This window comes from Sapajus apella, unplaced genomic scaffold (genome assembly GCF_009761245.1).
Source record: "Sapajus apella isolate SASKATOON/1434 unplaced genomic scaffold, GSC_monkey_1.0 scaffold122, whole genome shotgun sequence".
Taxonomy (NCBI): Eukaryota; Metazoa; Chordata; class Mammalia; order Primates; family Cebidae; genus Sapajus; species Sapajus apella.
Window position 1 is genome coordinate 6,941,583 of NW_022437062.1, and position 18,493 is coordinate 6,960,075.

The 18,493-nt window shown below is 39.6% G+C and overlaps 1 protein-coding gene across 16 annotated transcripts in view; it reads left to right on the plus strand.

Moving 5' to 3' along the window:
• Positions 1 to 18,493, plus strand: part of RYR3 (ryanodine receptor 3) — a 553,391-nt gene that overhangs the window by 182,636 nt on the left and 352,262 nt on the right. For 11 of the 16 annotated variants that reach the window (XR_004263777.1, XM_032261324.1, XM_032261337.1 and 8 more), the window contains exons 3-4: positions 6,027 to 6,134; positions 12,967 to 12,987. Coding sequence is in view for 15 of the 16 variants with exons in the window: in XM_032261324.1 (XP_032117215.1) it covers positions 6,027 to 6,134; positions 12,967 to 12,987 (129 nt within the window). In the remaining variant the exon portion in view is untranslated. The remainder of the gene's footprint in view (positions 1 to 6,026; positions 6,135 to 12,966; positions 12,988 to 18,493) is intronic. The other 5 variants (XM_032261331.1, XM_032261334.1, XM_032261336.1 and 2 more) reach the window with 1 other exon arrangement.

Consider the following 18,493-nt stretch of genomic DNA (forward strand, 5'->3'; position numbering starts at 1 on the left):
ACCTCAGGTGATCCGTCCGCCTTGGCCTCCAAAGTTCTTGGATTACAGGCGTGAGCCACCACGCCTGGCCTATCATTTTTTGTTGTTGTTGTTAGAAACTTTCAAAATGTGCTCTTGTGACAATTTTAAAATATACATTAAATTATTGTTAACTGTACTTATCCTACAGTGCTATAGAACACTAGAACTTACTCTTTCTAGCTAGCTGCAGTTTTACTCCATTTGCCAACCTCTCCCTACCCCTTCCCAGCCTCTAGTGACCAGCATTCTACTCCCTGTATCAGTGAGATCCCCTTCTTTTAATTCCACATGTACGTGAGAATTGCAGAATTTTTCTTTTTGTGCCTTTTTTATTTCACTTACCATGATGTCCTCCAGGCTCATCCATGTTGTTACAAATGACAGGATTTTAATCTTTTTTTATGGCTGAATAATATTCCATTGTACATATATACCACGTTATTCATTTATTTGTTGGTGAACACAAATTGATTCCATATCTTGGCTATGTAATATGCAATAAACATGGGAGTGCAGATATCTCCCAAATATACTGATTTCATTTACTATTCCGTAGTGGGATTGCTGGATCATATTGTAGTTGCTTTCTGAGGACGCTCCATACTCTTCTGCATAATGGCTATACTAATTTACATTCCCACCAACAGTGTATAAGAGTTTCCTCTTCCATGCATCCTCACCAGTGTTTGTTTTTGGTCATCTTGATAGTAGGTATCTCAACTGGACCACTATCATGGTGGTTTTGATTTGCATTTCCCTGATGATTAGTGATATGAGCATTTTCCAAATACCTGTTGCTCACTTCTATGTCTCCTTTTGAGAAATGTTTATTCAGACCTTGTGCTCATTTTGTGTTACGTTGTTTGAGTTGCTCGTATATTCTGGATTGTAATTCCTTGTTGGATGAATAGTTTCCAAATATTTTCTCCCATTCTGCAGGATGTCTCTTTACTCTGCTGATTGTTTCCTTTTCTGTGCGAAAGCTTTTTAGTTCAGTATAATCCTATTTATTTTTGTTTTTGTTGCCTGTGCTTTCGAGATCTTTCTTATTCATAAAATCTTACTCCACACCAATGTCCTGAAGCATTTTTAAATGTTTTCTTCCAACAGTTTTATAATTTCCAGGTTTGCATTTACATCTTTAATCCATTTTGAGTTGATTTTTGTATATGGTATGTGTGAGGGGTATTATTTCATTCTTCAGCTTATGCACATTCAGTTTTCTGAGCACCATTTGTTGAAGAGATGGTTCTTTCCCCAGTGTATGCTCTTAATGCCTTTGTCAAAAATATGTTTAGCCTTCTTGACACTGGACCTGCAATGATATTTCAAAGATGCAAATTTGATTATACCATTTCCTACATAACTTCCTCTAATGGCACCCTATTCTCTGAAAATGAAGCCCAAATTCCTCCTTGGCAAGTAGTCCTTGCCTACTTCTTCCTCAGCCTTACTTCTAACCTCCCCATGCTTATTCCCCTCCCTCTCTCTCCCTTTGTCTCCTCCTCTCTCCCCTTTTCTACCCCTCTTTACCCCTCTCCGCTCCCTGTCCTCTATCCTTTTCTCCCCATCTCTCCCCTCTCCCCTTCCTCCCTCTTCCTCCATCTCTGCCTCTCCCTCTCCTTACTCCTCCCCCTCTTTCTTTCCTCTTTCCTCTTTCCTTTTTCCTCTGTCTCCCTCTCTCCTCCTTTCTCCCTCTCTCCTGTCCACTTCAGCTATCTTCAACTCTGTGTGGTTCCTCAGGTTTTCTTACCTCTGGACCTTTTGTCTCACACTTCGAAAATTATTCATTTGCTTCCCTGACATTCCTCTAAATCACACAATCCTATAAGGCAGGGATTTTGCCTTATTCTTACACAAATAAGAACTTCAAAAATATATTAGTGAACGTATCACTGAGTTCCTGAGGTTTTGATTTCATTGCTCTTTGTTGGATATGTTTAACATTAAGTATTTACTGTATACATCAGATCCTATTTTAAGCTCTTTAGGCATAAAAAGTTTATCTGAGAAGTAGGTACTGTTATACATCTATTATACAGATAAGGGTACAAAAATCACGTATAACAGAAGCTAAGTTACCTGCACAAGGTCATTCATCTAGTGAGTAGTGAATCAGAGATTTGACTTCAGGTAGTCCTACACTAGAGTGTTCACTCTTCACCAGTAGCCCCTATATTGCCTTCAGAGCTACTGACGCACCTACAAGGTATATCACTGAGGCATGACCATGTGTGAACCAGATAGATGAACAGTGAAGTGAAAAGGAATTCATGACACTGGGAGAAGAAAGATCTCTTAAATAACAAGTAGGAGACTTAAGGAGGAGGCTCAGCCAGGCAGATGAGTACTCAATGCAGTCTGTCTACAGCCACAGCCACCATCAGCAACACACTCCTGGATAGGCTTGAAGGACACAGAGTCTGTTCAAGAAGACTGGAGTTGGGTGCTTATTCTAGGTACTTGGGATACCAACAGTAAAATAAGGCACAGATTTTTTTAAGAGACCCACAACCTAGTGAAACAGACAAACTTCAGTGCATCAAGAACTGTTTAAGCGAAAACAGACAGTGGTTAACAGTGCAATGGAGAGGTGACAGTCTTACTTTGCGTAATTAACTCCCTACCTCATTTCCCTGAGGGCTTGGCTAGTGTATGCTAGTACAGTGCAAAGCGTCTGTTGTGGGTTGTCAGACAGAGGAAATGTTAAATGTCCACAGTAACAGGGGCAGCAGATTTCTACTATTCCGGACTCAATAAGCCCCAGAACAATATGCCATTATGTAGATTTATAGAGCACGGAGGATTTATAGACCTTGCCTCCTGCTATTTTCCACATAGTGAGGCTAAGTGAATACTAGTTCCTGGCTTACCCAGGGCCCTGATATCTCAAGGTTTCCTGTAGGACAGTTGGAAATGTAGTGCTTCTGTAGGCTCAGGACAGGGCTGGGGTGAGTGATGAGGAGCTATTTCAGAACAGTTGTCCACAGAGCCCTTCTCTCCATGCTGAGAATCAACAGATGCTTGCCCCCTGCCTGCCAGGTAAAGTGACTGAGGCCCAGGCTCCACAGCACAGACACAATGAGCTAGCCTCCTAGGGGACTCTGAGGGCTGCAAACAAATTAGCTTTGATGGACCAGTGGCTTTTGCTCATTCTTCAGGAATGTGGAGGTGGAAGTTCAGGCCAGCTGGAGTTTAATTAAGGATGGCAGCTGGCATTAGCAGGTCTGTTGGCTCTGTGCTCTGTGCTCCATTCAAGTCACAAGTTCTTAGTTGTTTTGTTTTTCTCCAGACATTCCAGTTGCTCTGTTCCCTCCCTTACCACTGCCCACACATTGTTCTGTGTGCTATTGGAGTGGCGTGATCTTATTCCTTCCCAAGTATACAGAGTCCAGGCAGGGACCACGCTGCAGAGGTACAGAAACGAAGCTGCAAGGAAGCTTTGTAAACCAGTGGCAGGTACACTGCTCCCATTTGAGAGGCTTCCTCTCCGTGCACATTCCTGTCCTGTTTAAACATACCCTTTCACACCAGTAATGAAATTGTGACCACCTTGGGACTTTCAACACCTGGAGTGAAAGGACAGCTATAATTAGAGCATGCCTAGTGTCCTTATTACCTATTAGTACTCCTTCTTCAGAATGGAGGCTGGCAGAGACGAGGAGAGTTTCTGTCTCCTGTCTGAACAAACCAGACACAGGAAGGAAAGCAAGCTGACTTAGAATTACATGATGTCATGTAAGGGCAGAATCTCTAGCACTTGGAGCTATGAAGGTTTCTGTCTTAAAGAGAATGGACTGACTAGGTTTATTGTAAAAGTGGGCCTGAATGTCATGACTGTTTAACTAATTTGCCAAGAAGCAACCTTTAAAGTACCAAACATAACTGCAGATATTCCTCAATGGGAAATCTCCAAATCATTCATTCTAATGAATTGGAAGTAGAGGAAACAAGTAAACTATGGCTTTTATGCTTCCTATTTTGGGAACATGAAGTTCAGGTAAGCAAAGAGTGGTGGAAAAAATCTCTATAAAATCTCCTGAGATGGCATCACATTTTGGAAGACTAAGTTGGACAATATATGTTTATGGCCTAAGATCGGTAAGGAAATGCTTTATCATATAATTGTATGCTCCCTGTAATAATGCTGTGTGTGTACAAATATTTCCTGGACATGAATCTCTGCCCTGCATCACCAGCTGGTCCCTCGTTGCTCAAGTCCCATACAAATGAGTTAATTACCTGCTTTGGGAACAGACTTTGAAAACAAAGTGAAAAACATAAAATGAAGGCTGTAATCCTCCTGTGTTACGATCTCTTCTTGGTTAATTGTTTTAACAAAAAGAATTGGGCAAGGTCCTGTATTGCCAGCATGCTAAGACTAGGTTTTTAGGATTTCTCAGCATGGAGACCTTGAGTAGAAAAGTATTTAAGTAGAAAAGTACTCACTCAAATCCTTGGTAGAAAAGTACTTGAAAATGTAAGTCACCCAGAGCCAGCAGCCTTTGGAAGCCAGGATTATCCATTCCTGGCTTAAAACATTAATAAAGTTAAAATGTAGGCAGGTCCAGCAGGCCAATTATCTTGTCTTTGAGAATATTGCAGTTGGGAGAGGAGGAAGAATAACCACTCGGGAATTAAAGGGAACTTAAAGTTGACCAGTTCCATTATTTTTATTTAAAAAATAAATGCTGAAGTTAGAGTGGTTGTCTGAGTCTTAGGAGCAGACTTGCTTTAGATTTTAAATTGGAGCTCCATGGAAACAGCTTTACCTGTTTTGAAGTGTTAAGCATGGCTGTCGGTGACTTCTGGCCTCATTACTCACTCCTGCTGTTCTCATGGTATTGATGTTCTGCCAATATCATGTAGGAAACAAAGGATTGGTGCACAGGTGATCACAAGCTGTATTCCCAAGCAAAACGGTATGTCATTGAAACAGGATTGTACATTCCAGTAAGGCAATGATTTTGCTTTGTATTTCTTTGTATATTTTCCAATATCAAGCACAGCATAAATGAAATACTTGAATATTTGCTGATTTAAGATGTTCTCACTGTGAAGAAAAACTTTAATATTTTTATCAGTGGCAGGAACAGTATAGGGTTAAGTGCATCGACTTTGGAGACAGACTGGATTTGAAGCTGACTCAGCCAAATATGCCACTTGGGCAGGTGATGTAAACTCACTGTGCCTTCATTTCCTTGGCCAGAAACTGGAATATTAATAGTCCCTATCTTATAGGGTGGTTGCAAAGATTAAATGAGTTAACATATACAAAGCCCTTAGTACAGTGCCTGGCATAAAGTACTCAACAAATATTAGCTACTGTTAATCAGTATGCAAAGAAGACTGTCTAACTGTTAAGAAAGGTTCCAGAACAGGCATGAATGTCAGTCATGATGTTAACTCGTTACTGTTAACTCATTCTAATAAATTGGAATGATTATTGTAGAGGTCATCAATTCTTGAAGTTCTGGATATTTCTTTGTTTTTGCTATATTTGTATAGCTCTTAACCCCCTCTATTGCCTCTTTTTATACTATATCCAGGTTTTCTTAACAAATAAATGGATTCTCTATTAGGGTCACTGTTGTCTAGAGCCACATTATGGTCTGTCCACTGCCCTCTTACAGATTATTGTGGATGAGATCCCAGTGGCTTTCATTCTCCGCTCTCACCCAGACATGGGTGTAGATCAGCCTGCCCTTCCTGTCCTTTCTTTGCCAAGGCTATGGTCTGTGTTCTTCCGTATGTATCACCAGCCTTCCCTCAAGTTGATCCTGACATGTTGAAAACTGATCCCTTGATAAATGGGGCTTTTCTTATCATTCTTTAGAAACCATCTTAAAACTCATCTTGAATAAGAGGAAACTGCCTTTTTGTATTCCTATTCATCCATCCAACTGTCATTTTGATTCATAGGCTCTTTGCCCTTGAGATGTTGTTGTGTGACTGATCTCTGACTGATATGAGTAGGTATCCTCATTCTGATTTTATTTCCACAGTACATTCCTCCAGATCTCTGCGTCTGCAGTTTTGTGCTGGAACAGTCCCTATCTGTCAGAGCCCTGCAGGAAATGCTTGCCAACACAGGTGAAAATGGCGGCGAAGGGGTGAGTACCTGAATTGTGTCTTAGGTTTGGATTGGGATGCGCCGCATCCCCAAAATACATTCTACATTTCATCCAACTTTGAACTGAAAATTTTTAAGACGACTGAGGTGATTCATATGGAGATAACAAATCTTTCTCCCTGAGTTTAGTTGTTGCTGTTCAGCAGTGCTACTTCTGCTTCCTTTGGGTTAATCAGCTTCCACCGGAAAATAGACCACCACTAATGCTGCCTGAGCAAGGCACAGGGTGCTGAGCCTGCTCTGCTGTCTTACCCTAGAATTCACCAGGGAATGTGGAGAGGCTGAGAGGGTCCTGAGATTGAGGGTGCCTACAAGGTAGTTTCTTTTTTTCTTGGGAAAACCTCACTAGGGAGTTATGACTGCTCCAGTGGACCACAACCAAGTCACGGGAGTTCGAACATGATTTCCTGCAGAATTCAGAGTCTTTGACATGTGTCCAGAACTTGATGGTCTCACTGATGATGAGCAAGTACAAATAGTCTTGAGTTTTCATTGTCAGTAAAATTATCCTTAAGTGTTTAACTAAGAGACAAGCCCATGGCATGTCTTGTGGGCAAAACTTTGGCCAGATACTTCAGAATAATTTTTGACTCTAATCTTTCCTAACGACTCACATTAATTTATATATATTTATCATCAAATACTTTAATTCTACTGCCTGAATATCTCAAATTCCATCACTTCTCTCCACCATCCTCACTTCCCCATACTCCATTAGATGACTACCCTCTACCTTTTTGTTACTGCAACAGCCTATTAATTGCTTTGATTCCTTCTATACTTACCCCCTCCTCCCATTTTTCCACTCAACAGCTCTTTCCAAAATGCAAATATAATTATTGCAGTTGCCTATTTGAAAATCCTTCATCTTCCCGTTATTTTGAGACAAATTCCAAATTCCAAAACATGGCATAGAGCCCTTTAGGAGTTGGTGAGCCCTGTTCATCTTTCCTGCCCATCTCTCACCACATCCCACCAAGTACTCAGTGTCCCAGCCACACTGAATTCTTCTCTCTGCCTCAAATATGCCACTTCTCTTTTACATCTGATCCTGCATATTAGCTATTTCCTCAACATGGAGCAACTTTCCTCCTCCTCTCTCACTTCCCTTAAGTCATCTCTGTGTATCCTTCAAGGAACCAGTTTAGTTATTAGATCAGTTGTGAAGCCTCTGCTGACCCCACAAACCTGTTGCTGAAACCACATTAGGTACTTTTTCTATCACAGATCTTCTCTGTACTGTCATTGCAAGTCTTTTTTCTTCTGTACTGGAGAGTACATTGTCTTTGGGTAGAAACTGTTCGCATTTACCTAGTAGCACAGTTTGTTCATACTTGGAGTCATACGTAATATGGACATGTCTCATTCATAGTAGAAGAGACAATGACTGTAGAATCACAGGAATAGATGTTTCCATTTCAGCCATCCTCCAGCCCTTAATGTGATCTTGGGTACATCTAATCTCTTGAGACCACGGTGTTCTGTGACTTAGATCTCTAAGACCCTTAATACCAAATATTTGTGTTTTTTCATTCTTTTGGTTTATAAGTATGCTTTAGTAAGACAACTGAGAATTGCTTTGTGCCTTAGATCATTAACACAGGTGAGATTTTTGTTTATTTAATGTTTGCCTCAGTCTGGGTTCATTTCTCCCTCTCTTGCATTGACCTCAGCATCTTATATCCTCCACATACCCTCAAACACTTGCAGTTTAGGGAAACTTTTTTTTTTCAATTGATCACTCTTCCTTTTCCAAGATGCATCATATGCAGAAATCTTCGATGAGGGAGACCTAGTTGATTTTAAATATCACTGCTTTCAGTGTCAAACAAGATCTGCTAGATCCAGCCTACTTACGGTCCCAGGATAGAAATTAAGAAGACAAATAGATGCCATGTTAATTGGAGAATTATTTCTTGGCTATCCTCTTATCCTGCTTTAAAAGTATATTTCAAAGTACTTCTTTTTCTTTATCATCTAGCTTTAGTGGTTCAGAGAGTCCTATGGATGAGAAAGTAAATTCAAAAGTTCTGGTTCTTCCTTGTTGCAAAGAACTTAATAGTCTTAACTTGGCTTGTCTTAAGAGAAATAAGCAAACGTTCATGTTCCAAGTAGAATGGAAGGAGCAACTTCAATAAAATTGAACTCTCCACTTTAGAATGTAAAGACCTATACTGATTACCAGGTGTGCTATAGCAGAAGTTTGTTTAGTATGATTATATATTTCAGGAGCCATCTATAATTTACAGCATTTAGAAACCAATATATTAAATCTTACTGGAATAATCTACTCTTCTTTAAAAACCCATGTTCAAAATAAATGATCCATGACATTTTTGATAATATCTACAGAATCATTATCATCATCATGTTGAGTCAGACTCTGAAATTTTCCACATTGCCTTTTTATTCTATTTTTGCCAAAGATAAGAGAGACCTAATAATTATTTCCCATCTTGACACATGTATCACTATTATTATGAGGAGTAGTGCTGGAGATCTCAGAGTAAAGGGACTTGAGAAGAGAGATGGAATACAGATGGAAAGGCACTCTTTTCAGGTCATGTTATTTTACTGTACATTGATGGCTCCTCAAAATAGTTACCTGAACAGTAGCTTCAAGTACGAGAACCCTCCTGGAACTCGCTTACAATCCCATCTGGGCTCTCAGTCTTTCGTGTGAAATACACGAGTTTTATATCATCTCTTGAGTCTGATTATTCTGCTTTTCTGAAGTAATTACTGTGCACATTTACTATTGGTACTTAATTTGATTTCAGAAGATAATATTCAGCAGGGAAGAAAAAGGAAAAACAGGGAAGTGAGTTAACATGACAGAGCAGAATGATTCTCTGGAGAGCTTGGGGATGTTTGAGTGGGATGAAGCCTTTGCATGCCACTCCGTTCTGTTTGGAAATAGCCATTTTCTGTTCTTAAGTAGATATTATTTTCGCTAATGATCACGACTGCTACCAAATGGGAGGCTTTGAAGAGTATAATTTTTCTTTCTAGTCAAAAATTGGTCCGGGTGTGTTGCAACTGGACATTTTAAAAAATGACTTCAGCTGTTTATTCAGAATAGTTTTGAGTATACAGAAGTCTTTTTGCAAGGATTTACAATTCTGCGGCAATTTCTCTTACTAACAAAGAAAACAAAAATGCCCTAATTTAACAGCAAAGAGGTTTCTTTATTATTGTAATGTCCTTAGCTGCAGCCAGTAGCACATGGGAGCCAGCTTTATATTGAGAAGGAGAATAAGTGATGAGGAGAACCTGAAGCAGAGAACATTTGGTGCCTCTCAGAGTCTGCCCTATCTCAGCTCCTCCTTGGATCGCTTTACCTCTGATCTAATCCTATCTAACTTTATTCTGGGGAAAATTACCAAGGGAGAGCTGCTTGGCACCGTGGTCAATTTTATGACTACAGTTTGAAGTAAAATTCCTGCAATCAAATATTAAAGTATTTTCACATTTTCAATTTATTAGACCTGTAGTGTCTATCAACCTTTAGCAGGACATGGAGCCAAAGGAGATGTCCGCATCACCCTCTAAGTCCTCAATCCCCATCATCCTGTAGAAATGACTTTAAAGTGACAGCAAACAGCATTTGTGATGGGGCGGGGAAAGAAAGCTCCGTCTTCAGTGTCAGGCTGATGTGTTGGACCAGGTGACCAAGAGGGCAAATTATTTCTCCTTTCTGTACCTTACTTTCCACATCGTCAAGATGCAATGTGCCTCAAAGGAGAATTAAATGAGATCAGTGCCTAAAACTGCCTGTGAGTTTGAAAACAAAAGTATTGGTTCCTCTATTCATCCCTGGTCCACATCATCCTGTTATACGGATCCTTCAGGAATATACAAACTGCCTCAAAGGAAGGAGAGTCCTATTCTACAGGACAAAGTGCATGTTAAACTTAACTCCAAATGGGTTCTGACATGAACTGACATAATGCTTCTAGAAATGAAAGGCTTTGATTAACACAATTACCAACTGCACTCCTTCTGATAAGGGCTCCGGTTTTCTCTAAAAGTTGACTTCATCAATGTCAGGCCTTTACAACTACAGAGATGAGATATAAATATAAAAAGAACTAATGGTATGGTCTGCCACATGAATGTTACACTTGATGCATGTCCAGAACACATAAGATTATGCTTGACTTTGGATTCTAAAATGTCTGGCATGCTAATACACAAGCAGCTTTTTAACCTTCCTTGGGAAATGTGACCTGAGGAAGATACTATTTCTGCAAGAACCTTTATAACAGATGTCCTCACTGAGAAGCTCTTCATTTCCCTGTATTACTTGTGTGATAGCCCCACTAACTGTGAAAGGAGCTTTTGGCTCCTTTGATTTATCCTTGTCGTTACAGTAGGGAATATCACACAAGGAAGTTATTGCTTCCTGAGGATGACATGATGGTCACCTTCCTGTGAGTGCTACAGGCTGTGTCCTGGTATCATGTGACCCTGTAAACAGCCAGTGAAGCATAAACATACATTATGCTATATTCATGTAAAGGTCCTTACAGTACATGTCGTGAGATACATGAGATATTTACGTTGCAGCCAAGTTTAGGACATTCATTCATCTCAAAAAGCCTCAAAAAGTAACAGGTGGCAATATCATTAAAAAAGAATCAGCTAAAGATGCATCTACCCTGACACTGCTAGGTGATAAATAAATCAAACACTAATGAAGGGAATTATTAGAAGCCCCTTGTTTAAAGTCCGACCTGTGGCTGTGCCAAGATTTAGACATGTTGTGCAAACTCATCTAGAATGAAGAAGGCTAGTAGGATCCTTACTTCTTTCTTCCTAGGTCCCTGTGTGCCTGCCAACATTTTTATATCATAGAAGAAAGGGGGAACCACCATGATCCAGATTTCATGTCTCACTCTGAGGTTTTTATCTTCCCTTTATAACTGCTGGAAAAAAATTAGAAATAGAATTTATTTTGTGTGTGTGTGTGTGTGGGGAGGAAACATGACTGATGGAGGAACTGCATCCATAACTGTAAACCTCATCCCCATTTACACATTTTAATATTACATTTTTTAAAATAAATAGTTTAATGAGTCAGATCTAACAGCCATTGATTATACTTTAGGAGAGTTCCTAAGATTTCCTTTGGAGAGAAAGCACTAAGTCCCTCGTGCTCATATTGTGATGTAAGTCCTAGGTCTTGCCTCATACATGTCAAGTCCCTACAGCCAGAATAGCCATGCTAGTTGTTGAAAGCCTGAATTTCCTTTGTACTGGTTGGTAAAAAGTCACTGCCTGAAGCTGTCCCAAGAATGTCCTTGGTGCCCTCACTCAGGACCTCCCCAGTCCAGTGCTGATGCCTTTTAGGCTGCTAACCTTGGGGACACTCCACCTCCCAACACCTAATTGGTAAGAGCAGGGTATCCCATCATTAAATTTTTAACTTGCCTGACTTAAGTCCGCTTTTTCTTTGGAGAGGGAGAAAAAGAACATTCTGGTTTCAGATGCTGTTCTTTCCTTTTTTAATCTATGGCTGGCCATCCACACCTGCTGCAAAAATAATATTTTTATATTCAGCAAAATAACAAATCTGCTTGGTAAAATTGCTGTCATGAGCAAAAGTTTGTCAAAACCTCTTTAAAAGCTGTCCTGTGTTAGAGTTCACCTTACAGAGGTACTAAGGGCAGGCAGCCTGTTTCAGTGACAAAGCTGGGAGTTTGGGGGTTTCGATTTGGTCCTAACACTGCCACCAACTGGAAATTTAACTTTAAGCAAATCTCTTACTACCCGGGCTTTAGGTTCACCACCTCTAAGTGACAACATCATTTAGATGCAAAGTCCTTTCTCAGGTCTGTAATGGTTGCAATGTACCAAGTTGAAATGGAAAAGTGTCACCACGTCACTTCCTCTGGTGTGTCCTTTGGGCTGTAGCTCATCACTGATGAGCTGTGGAAATGTTCGCCTTTTCATATTAACCATTACTCTTGAGACCTTGGCTCCCGTTTATCTAAGTAGAATGAGTCTGTTTATTCCTATTCTGCTTTGCTGTGGACAGGGAGAATTTTACAAAGTCCATCCAGGACAGCAACCCTAAAGCACTAAGCGTTGACTACGTAATTCTAATTTTTTTTGAGATGAGAGTCTCCTATAAATTTTCTTGTGGAATTATAGGGGACATATCCTGTATATTTGACAGGTTTTCTTTCCTCAAAGAGCTAGGCACTATTTTGATAAATATTACTGTAATTTAGAGGCCTCCAAATTAAGGTTTCAATGTGTTTTAAATTGTCATTAAACATATGTATGTCCTAATGTTTCCATGATAAGCTGATATTTATGAAAATAGATACAAATAACTCACATTTTATTTTTGGACTGGCCTTTTGATGACATGATTTTTAGTTAAAATATGCCATCTGGAAGATCTTACTTCAACCAAATCTGATTGATTGATTCCAATTCTAAGAGAAAGAAATTCCAAATTGCCTGATGGAGGTATTATTCATTTTTCTTGGGTGGATTTTCTTATGTAAATGTAGTTATAAAAAATTGATACAGCAGATTTAGGTGACAGCACGTGGCTTGCTTATAGTTTGTTGATGACATCAGCACTGTACTAGAACATAACAGGAAAAACAAACTTTTACATTTAATGCTATTGCAAACCTCGAGATAAAATATTTACTAGGTAGGAAATCCACCTTTTTTATTCTCATTTTTTTTCTCTGTAGTGGGCATCAGTAGACTCCTCAAATAAGTTGAAAGCTTTCAGCAAAACCTACGCACACTAAAATATGCATTTACTCTTTTGTTTTTGATTTTGCTAGCTCAGTGATCTCTCGGAATGGGTATGTTATTCACTCCTTTAATATACGTGTACTTTGCATGGACAATGACTCAAGCTGTATTTGTCATGAACTGGGCCTTCCACTTGTGAGTGTGCAGGGCAGTTTGCATTCTTTGTGTCTCTGCTATTAAAAAAACACACACACACACAAACACTAGTGCACCTCACACTTCAGTGTTGTGAAATTAGAGGTGGCTGCACACTTAGAAGTTCGTTGCCAGGCAGTTTGTTTTACCACTGCTCTGCAAGTAGAACGACTTACCTGTGCACGCATTTTTTTTTTCTTCAAATCATTGCAAGTTGTTTTTAAAGTCTCTTTTTTGCTCTGAATATGGCCTAGACGGCCTGTGACCATAGGTTTCAATCTGGTGAGATGACACAAGTGTGCGGCTTTGCCTTCGTCTCAGCTTCTCGATGCTCCAGACCTCTTCCACTGCTATTATGCAACTCCAGCTCTGCTATTCCATAAGCTGGAATTCATGACAAAAATGGAAAAAGCTAGTTTGATATTTTCTTTCTCCTGCAATATCTCCAAAGTGAACCAGCAGAAGAATTAAATGTGAACTTCAACGATTAAGAATAAACATTCAGGTTAACTAGCTTTTTACATTTCTTCATATGCTGAGCAGTGCCTTTTCAAGTGAAAGAACCCACAGAATGAATTTTTAAAGCTCCAGACTCTCTGAGATCCCCCCATTTATTGAATATAGTGCTTCAGCTTTAGTGTAACTGTCTTTTCTTTGGTGAAATGGGAGTATTATGAAGTTCGCAACTCATGTTTAAGATCAGTCTGCTTGTCTGATGCTGGCGGTGTTTTTGCAAATGTGTTAACATTTAGCTTTGCTAATGTTACACAAACTGGAATTCTGTTCATCCTTGCTGTGGATGTTGGAATGCTCTATTGAAGTAATCTTGTCATAATGGTATCTGTCATCTAGAAAGCTTGAGCTTCTTCTCCATGGCTGGACTAAAGGTATTTGTTGTTGGAGGTGGTTTTTATATTTTAATTGCAAAAAATTTAAGCATCTGCATTAAAGTCTCTTAGAGGCATGAAGAGGGATTAGAGTGTCTGAGCTTTCTCCAGGACACAATCTGTAGGTAAATGGTTTATTATTCAGGGAGATGTTTTGATGAGAGATTTTGCTGAGAGTTTTTAGAAAAATAACTTTCATGGGGGGCAGGAGTAGAGGTGGGTTGTAAAAATGAATATCAGCTGCATTTCTGAGAACATGTTTTAATTCTTAATTGTACAATATTTGAAGTTTTGGGAAACTTTTAAAACCTGCTTACCTTTTGAAAATAAAGCACATTTGGAATTTTTTAAATCCTAGGAGAATAGAAATTCTTCAGTTTATTTATTAGACTCTTCCTTTGATCATGTAGTTCACTTTTTAATAGCTACCACATTTTAAATTATGTATTTGTTGGGAGAATTGAATGAACTGGAGTAAACTCCAATTTATTCCCATTTCATAAAAGTTTAATAAGAGCACCAATCTGGATATTCTGGTAAAGGAAAGTTAACTTGGTGCTAGAGAAAATCCCAGTCTCAGTTGGCATTTTCATCCTTGAGTTAAAACCTTGTGACCAGCACTCCAGTCCTATGATTTCCACCATCTGCTTTTAGAATGGAAGGAGCTAAAATGATGAAGTGGAATCGGTGTAGAGAAAGTAGGAATAAAATCAAATACATTTAGGAAAACCACGGTGTAAAAATGGCTCTCGTTCTGCAGAGGGCTAAAATGGTTACCTGCAAAGTAAGAGGAAAGCTGAATGGAGAATGCTTCTGCCTGCACCTAGAGTTTCCTCCTGTGGGTACTGCACGTATTTGGGCTTGTAGTGAGGTGGGAGATGGGTAAGGGCTGAGCCTTGTTTCTGTGTTGCATGATGTTGCCCTGGTGTGAGGGAGGAAAGTGGTGGACTAGGCAGGGGGTGGACATTCTGGCTTTGGTACTGCCACTGTCTGGTCCTTGCTGTCCCATCTGCAAAGCATGGACTCTGAACTAGACGACTGGCTCCTAAACATCTATCCCAGGCTCAATGTCTATCCATGATAAAAGATTCATAAGTAATAAGGAAAATGGGAAGAATGTGTTTTAGTGCCCTTCCTATATTGATTTATCAGTTTCATTCCTGTTGTTGAAATTGCACCGGTTCTTGAACTTGTTCACTTGTAAGGTCTATTCTTGCCTACAGCTAATGGATTCGACACACTAGTTTTGCCCAAATACCAGATAGGTGTTTTGGTTTAAAAAAAATGCCTTAAAAATGTTCCTAGTGAAACCTGGATAGTCAATTCCCTTGTTGGTTATGGCTATTCACCTCTTTCTTTGTAGATAACTGCCTCTGTGATGGAAGAGGAAAGGCACTCAGTTTTAGAGTTTTTAGGTACCAGTTACCCCTCATTTTGTTTTTCTTTCTCAAGAAAGAAGCATGCATTGGCACCAGCACTGATAAGAATCACCTGATGCCATCCTAATAAGGATGTCCAGCTGGGGGCTTGATGCTCCAGACCCCATTTCTCTGCTGTTCATCTGCCTGGAAAAGGTAGAGGGAGTTAGGCAGGAGGACTGGGGTGCCATTCCAAAAGACTGAACTGACAGCTGACCCAGCGTGAATGAGGCCCTCACCACTGAGGCTTCTTGTAAGGAACAGCCTTTGGGAGTTTGCTTTTGAAGGCCCGTCTCTTGGCTGACTCCCCTGAATCCCGCTCTGTGGGTGGAGCCAGGGGTGGAAATTCATGCTGGAACCATTCCTTCAAATACTCATTTTCATGTCTTTAATGAGCTATTAGAAAGGTAAGTTGAATGCACTGCTTTTTTTTTTTTTTTTTTTTTTTTTTTTACTTTCTAGCTTCATAGTTTAATTTCTAAAGTTGTGACTTGGTTTTAGGAATTTTCAGAATTACTGCTAGGGCACAAAAACCTCCAGTTATTTTTAAAAAGTTTTTAAATTGATGCATAATGTACCTAGTTTCAGAATACTTGTGATAATTTAATACATTTATCTAATTTATAAAGACCAAATCAGTGAAACTCTCCAGAATTTGTTTTCAGTGGGTACAAATAACAGAGTTGTAATTACTGAAGCATTGTTAGTCAGTGAAATAGAGCTATGGAGCTGATTTTGTAAAACCTCATCTTTTCAATGATGCTGTCTAAACCTAGAAGCCACAGCTAATTCTCTGACCTCAGGCAGTTGACCCAGGTCACCAGGAAAATGAGCAAGTGCTGTTCCCAGGCAACCACTTTGACAGTGCAAGGCAGGTGAAGCAATAGGGATACACAAATCCATGCTTTATTAGCTGTGCAGATTTCACTGAAAGTCACTGGGAGAAACCATAGGTCTGTCTGCAGCTTTCTCAAACTCTCTCATTAATACAGTCTCAACCTGTTACATATAGAATTCCAATTCTTCTTCTTATAACTTCCGTCTTTCCTATGGCACAAATCCCTTCTGAACTTCTTACTGTGTCTTCCCCAAGTGGAGCTACCTAGGCTTCAGCTAACAATATTTATTGCATTTGCAATTTCTTATGAGATTTTATTAAAATGAGCTGTTCCCAGGGCAACCAGGAATGGTAAGTTCACTGGGCTGAACTCCTGGTCCGAACAGATCCAATTCAAACTGGTTTCTTGTCTTACCTTAGGTATTTTGCTTTCAGGAATATAAAACATTCTTCAGTTTGCCAGTCTCTTTCCCCATTTCTGTCTATAAAAATTCATTAATGTGCACTGTTTTCTAAATACATTAACTTCATTTTAATGCTATTAACAAACCTTAGTATTGTGTATGTGTGTGTGTGTGTGTGTGTGTGTGCATAATAGATATCACTTTGTACTTCCTCACATTTATACTTACCTTTCCAAACATTACCCATGTATAAAAGGAATTTCTAGGGTGTCTATCTTTTGTACTTCACTTCTTTTTTCCACATCGTACTTTGTTACTAAGATAAAATTCTAACAGAAAAGAAGCCTTTATTATTTTGATTTTTTATGTTAAACTATTTTTAAAAATCAGTTGCTTCAGTCTTTTTTTCTGAAGAGTAATGTCCTAGTTGCTATATCTTACAAAACATGCCAAAATAATCAAGGGGTTTCTATATTCCAATTCCCCCCATGTTTATTAAATAAAGTCTACTTTAATTTATCCTCAGGTTCTAGCATGAAATAGAGACATACCCACCCCAAAAGGATCCTGTTTTAACATACGTGTATATTCATCTAAATCAAAAGACTCATATCTATAAGATCTACTTTTTTCCCCCGAGATAGAGTCTTACTCTGTTGCCCAGACTGGAGTGCAGTGGCACAACCTCTGCTCACTGTAACCTCTGCCTCCTGGGCTCAAGCGATTCTCCTGCCTCAGCCTCCCGAGTAGCTGGGATTACAGGCACACACCACCACACCTGGCTAATTTTTGTATTTTCAGTAGAGGTGAGCATTCCACTGTGTCGGGCAGGCTGGTCTCGAACTCCTGATCTCAAGTGATCCATCTGCCTTGGCCTCCCAAAGTGCTGTGATTACAGGCATGAGCCACTGCACCTGGACTGGACTATAAGATCTACTTAAAATGTTCTCACTTGATTTAGGAAAACAGTCTCAGGCCAAATTGAATTTTTTCTTAATCTCAATGGGCTTCAGAGAAAGGGGGATGCTAAGTCAGACAATATGCTATCCGTAATGTTTCCAAACCTCCCTGTAGCTAGGTCCTGCTGGCTCAGACCATCCAGTTTGTAACCCATGAGACCTTGCACAGCATTTTTTCCCAGATGGAGCTTCTGCAATTTTTCAAATTGGCTTAAAAAAAATAAGGAACAAATAAAGAACAACCTGGGTTACCATGTTAACAGAATTGGTGGCAAGAGGCAAACACATTACCCAGAGTTCTTCTACCATTTATTGATTCATTGATTTTTTTAATCTTTTTCTGAGACAGAGTCTTACTGTATTGCCCAGGCTAGTGTGCAGTGGCACAATCTCGGTTTACTGCAGCCTCCGCCTCTAGGTTTCAAACGAGTCTCCTGCCTCAGCCTCCCAAGTAGCTGGGATTACAGGTACACAACACCACGTCTGGCTAATTTTTGTATTTTTAGTAGAGATGGGGTTTCACCATGTTGGCCAGGCTGGTCTCAAACTGACCTCATGGTTGGCCCACCTTGGCCTCCCAAAGTGCTGGGATTATAGGCATGAGCCGCTGTACCTGGCCTCTTCTACCTTTTAAATAACCTTTTTAGTTATGTCTTTATAACCCAATGATTGCAAAATAATCTCAACATAGAACTATTATAATTTGAACTAAGAATCACTGCTGTAACACTACATTGTAAATTCACTGTAATGTAATGTAAATGTACATAACAATGACCATTTCACACAATGTGTCACCAATTCCTGTTTTAGCATCGTCTTAGATTCACATCTCTTTTAAAATACCCAACATGTTCCAAGATCCAGTTGTCATTTTCTCTTGGACACTGTGGTCCTCCTTGCTTGGTCTGAGGG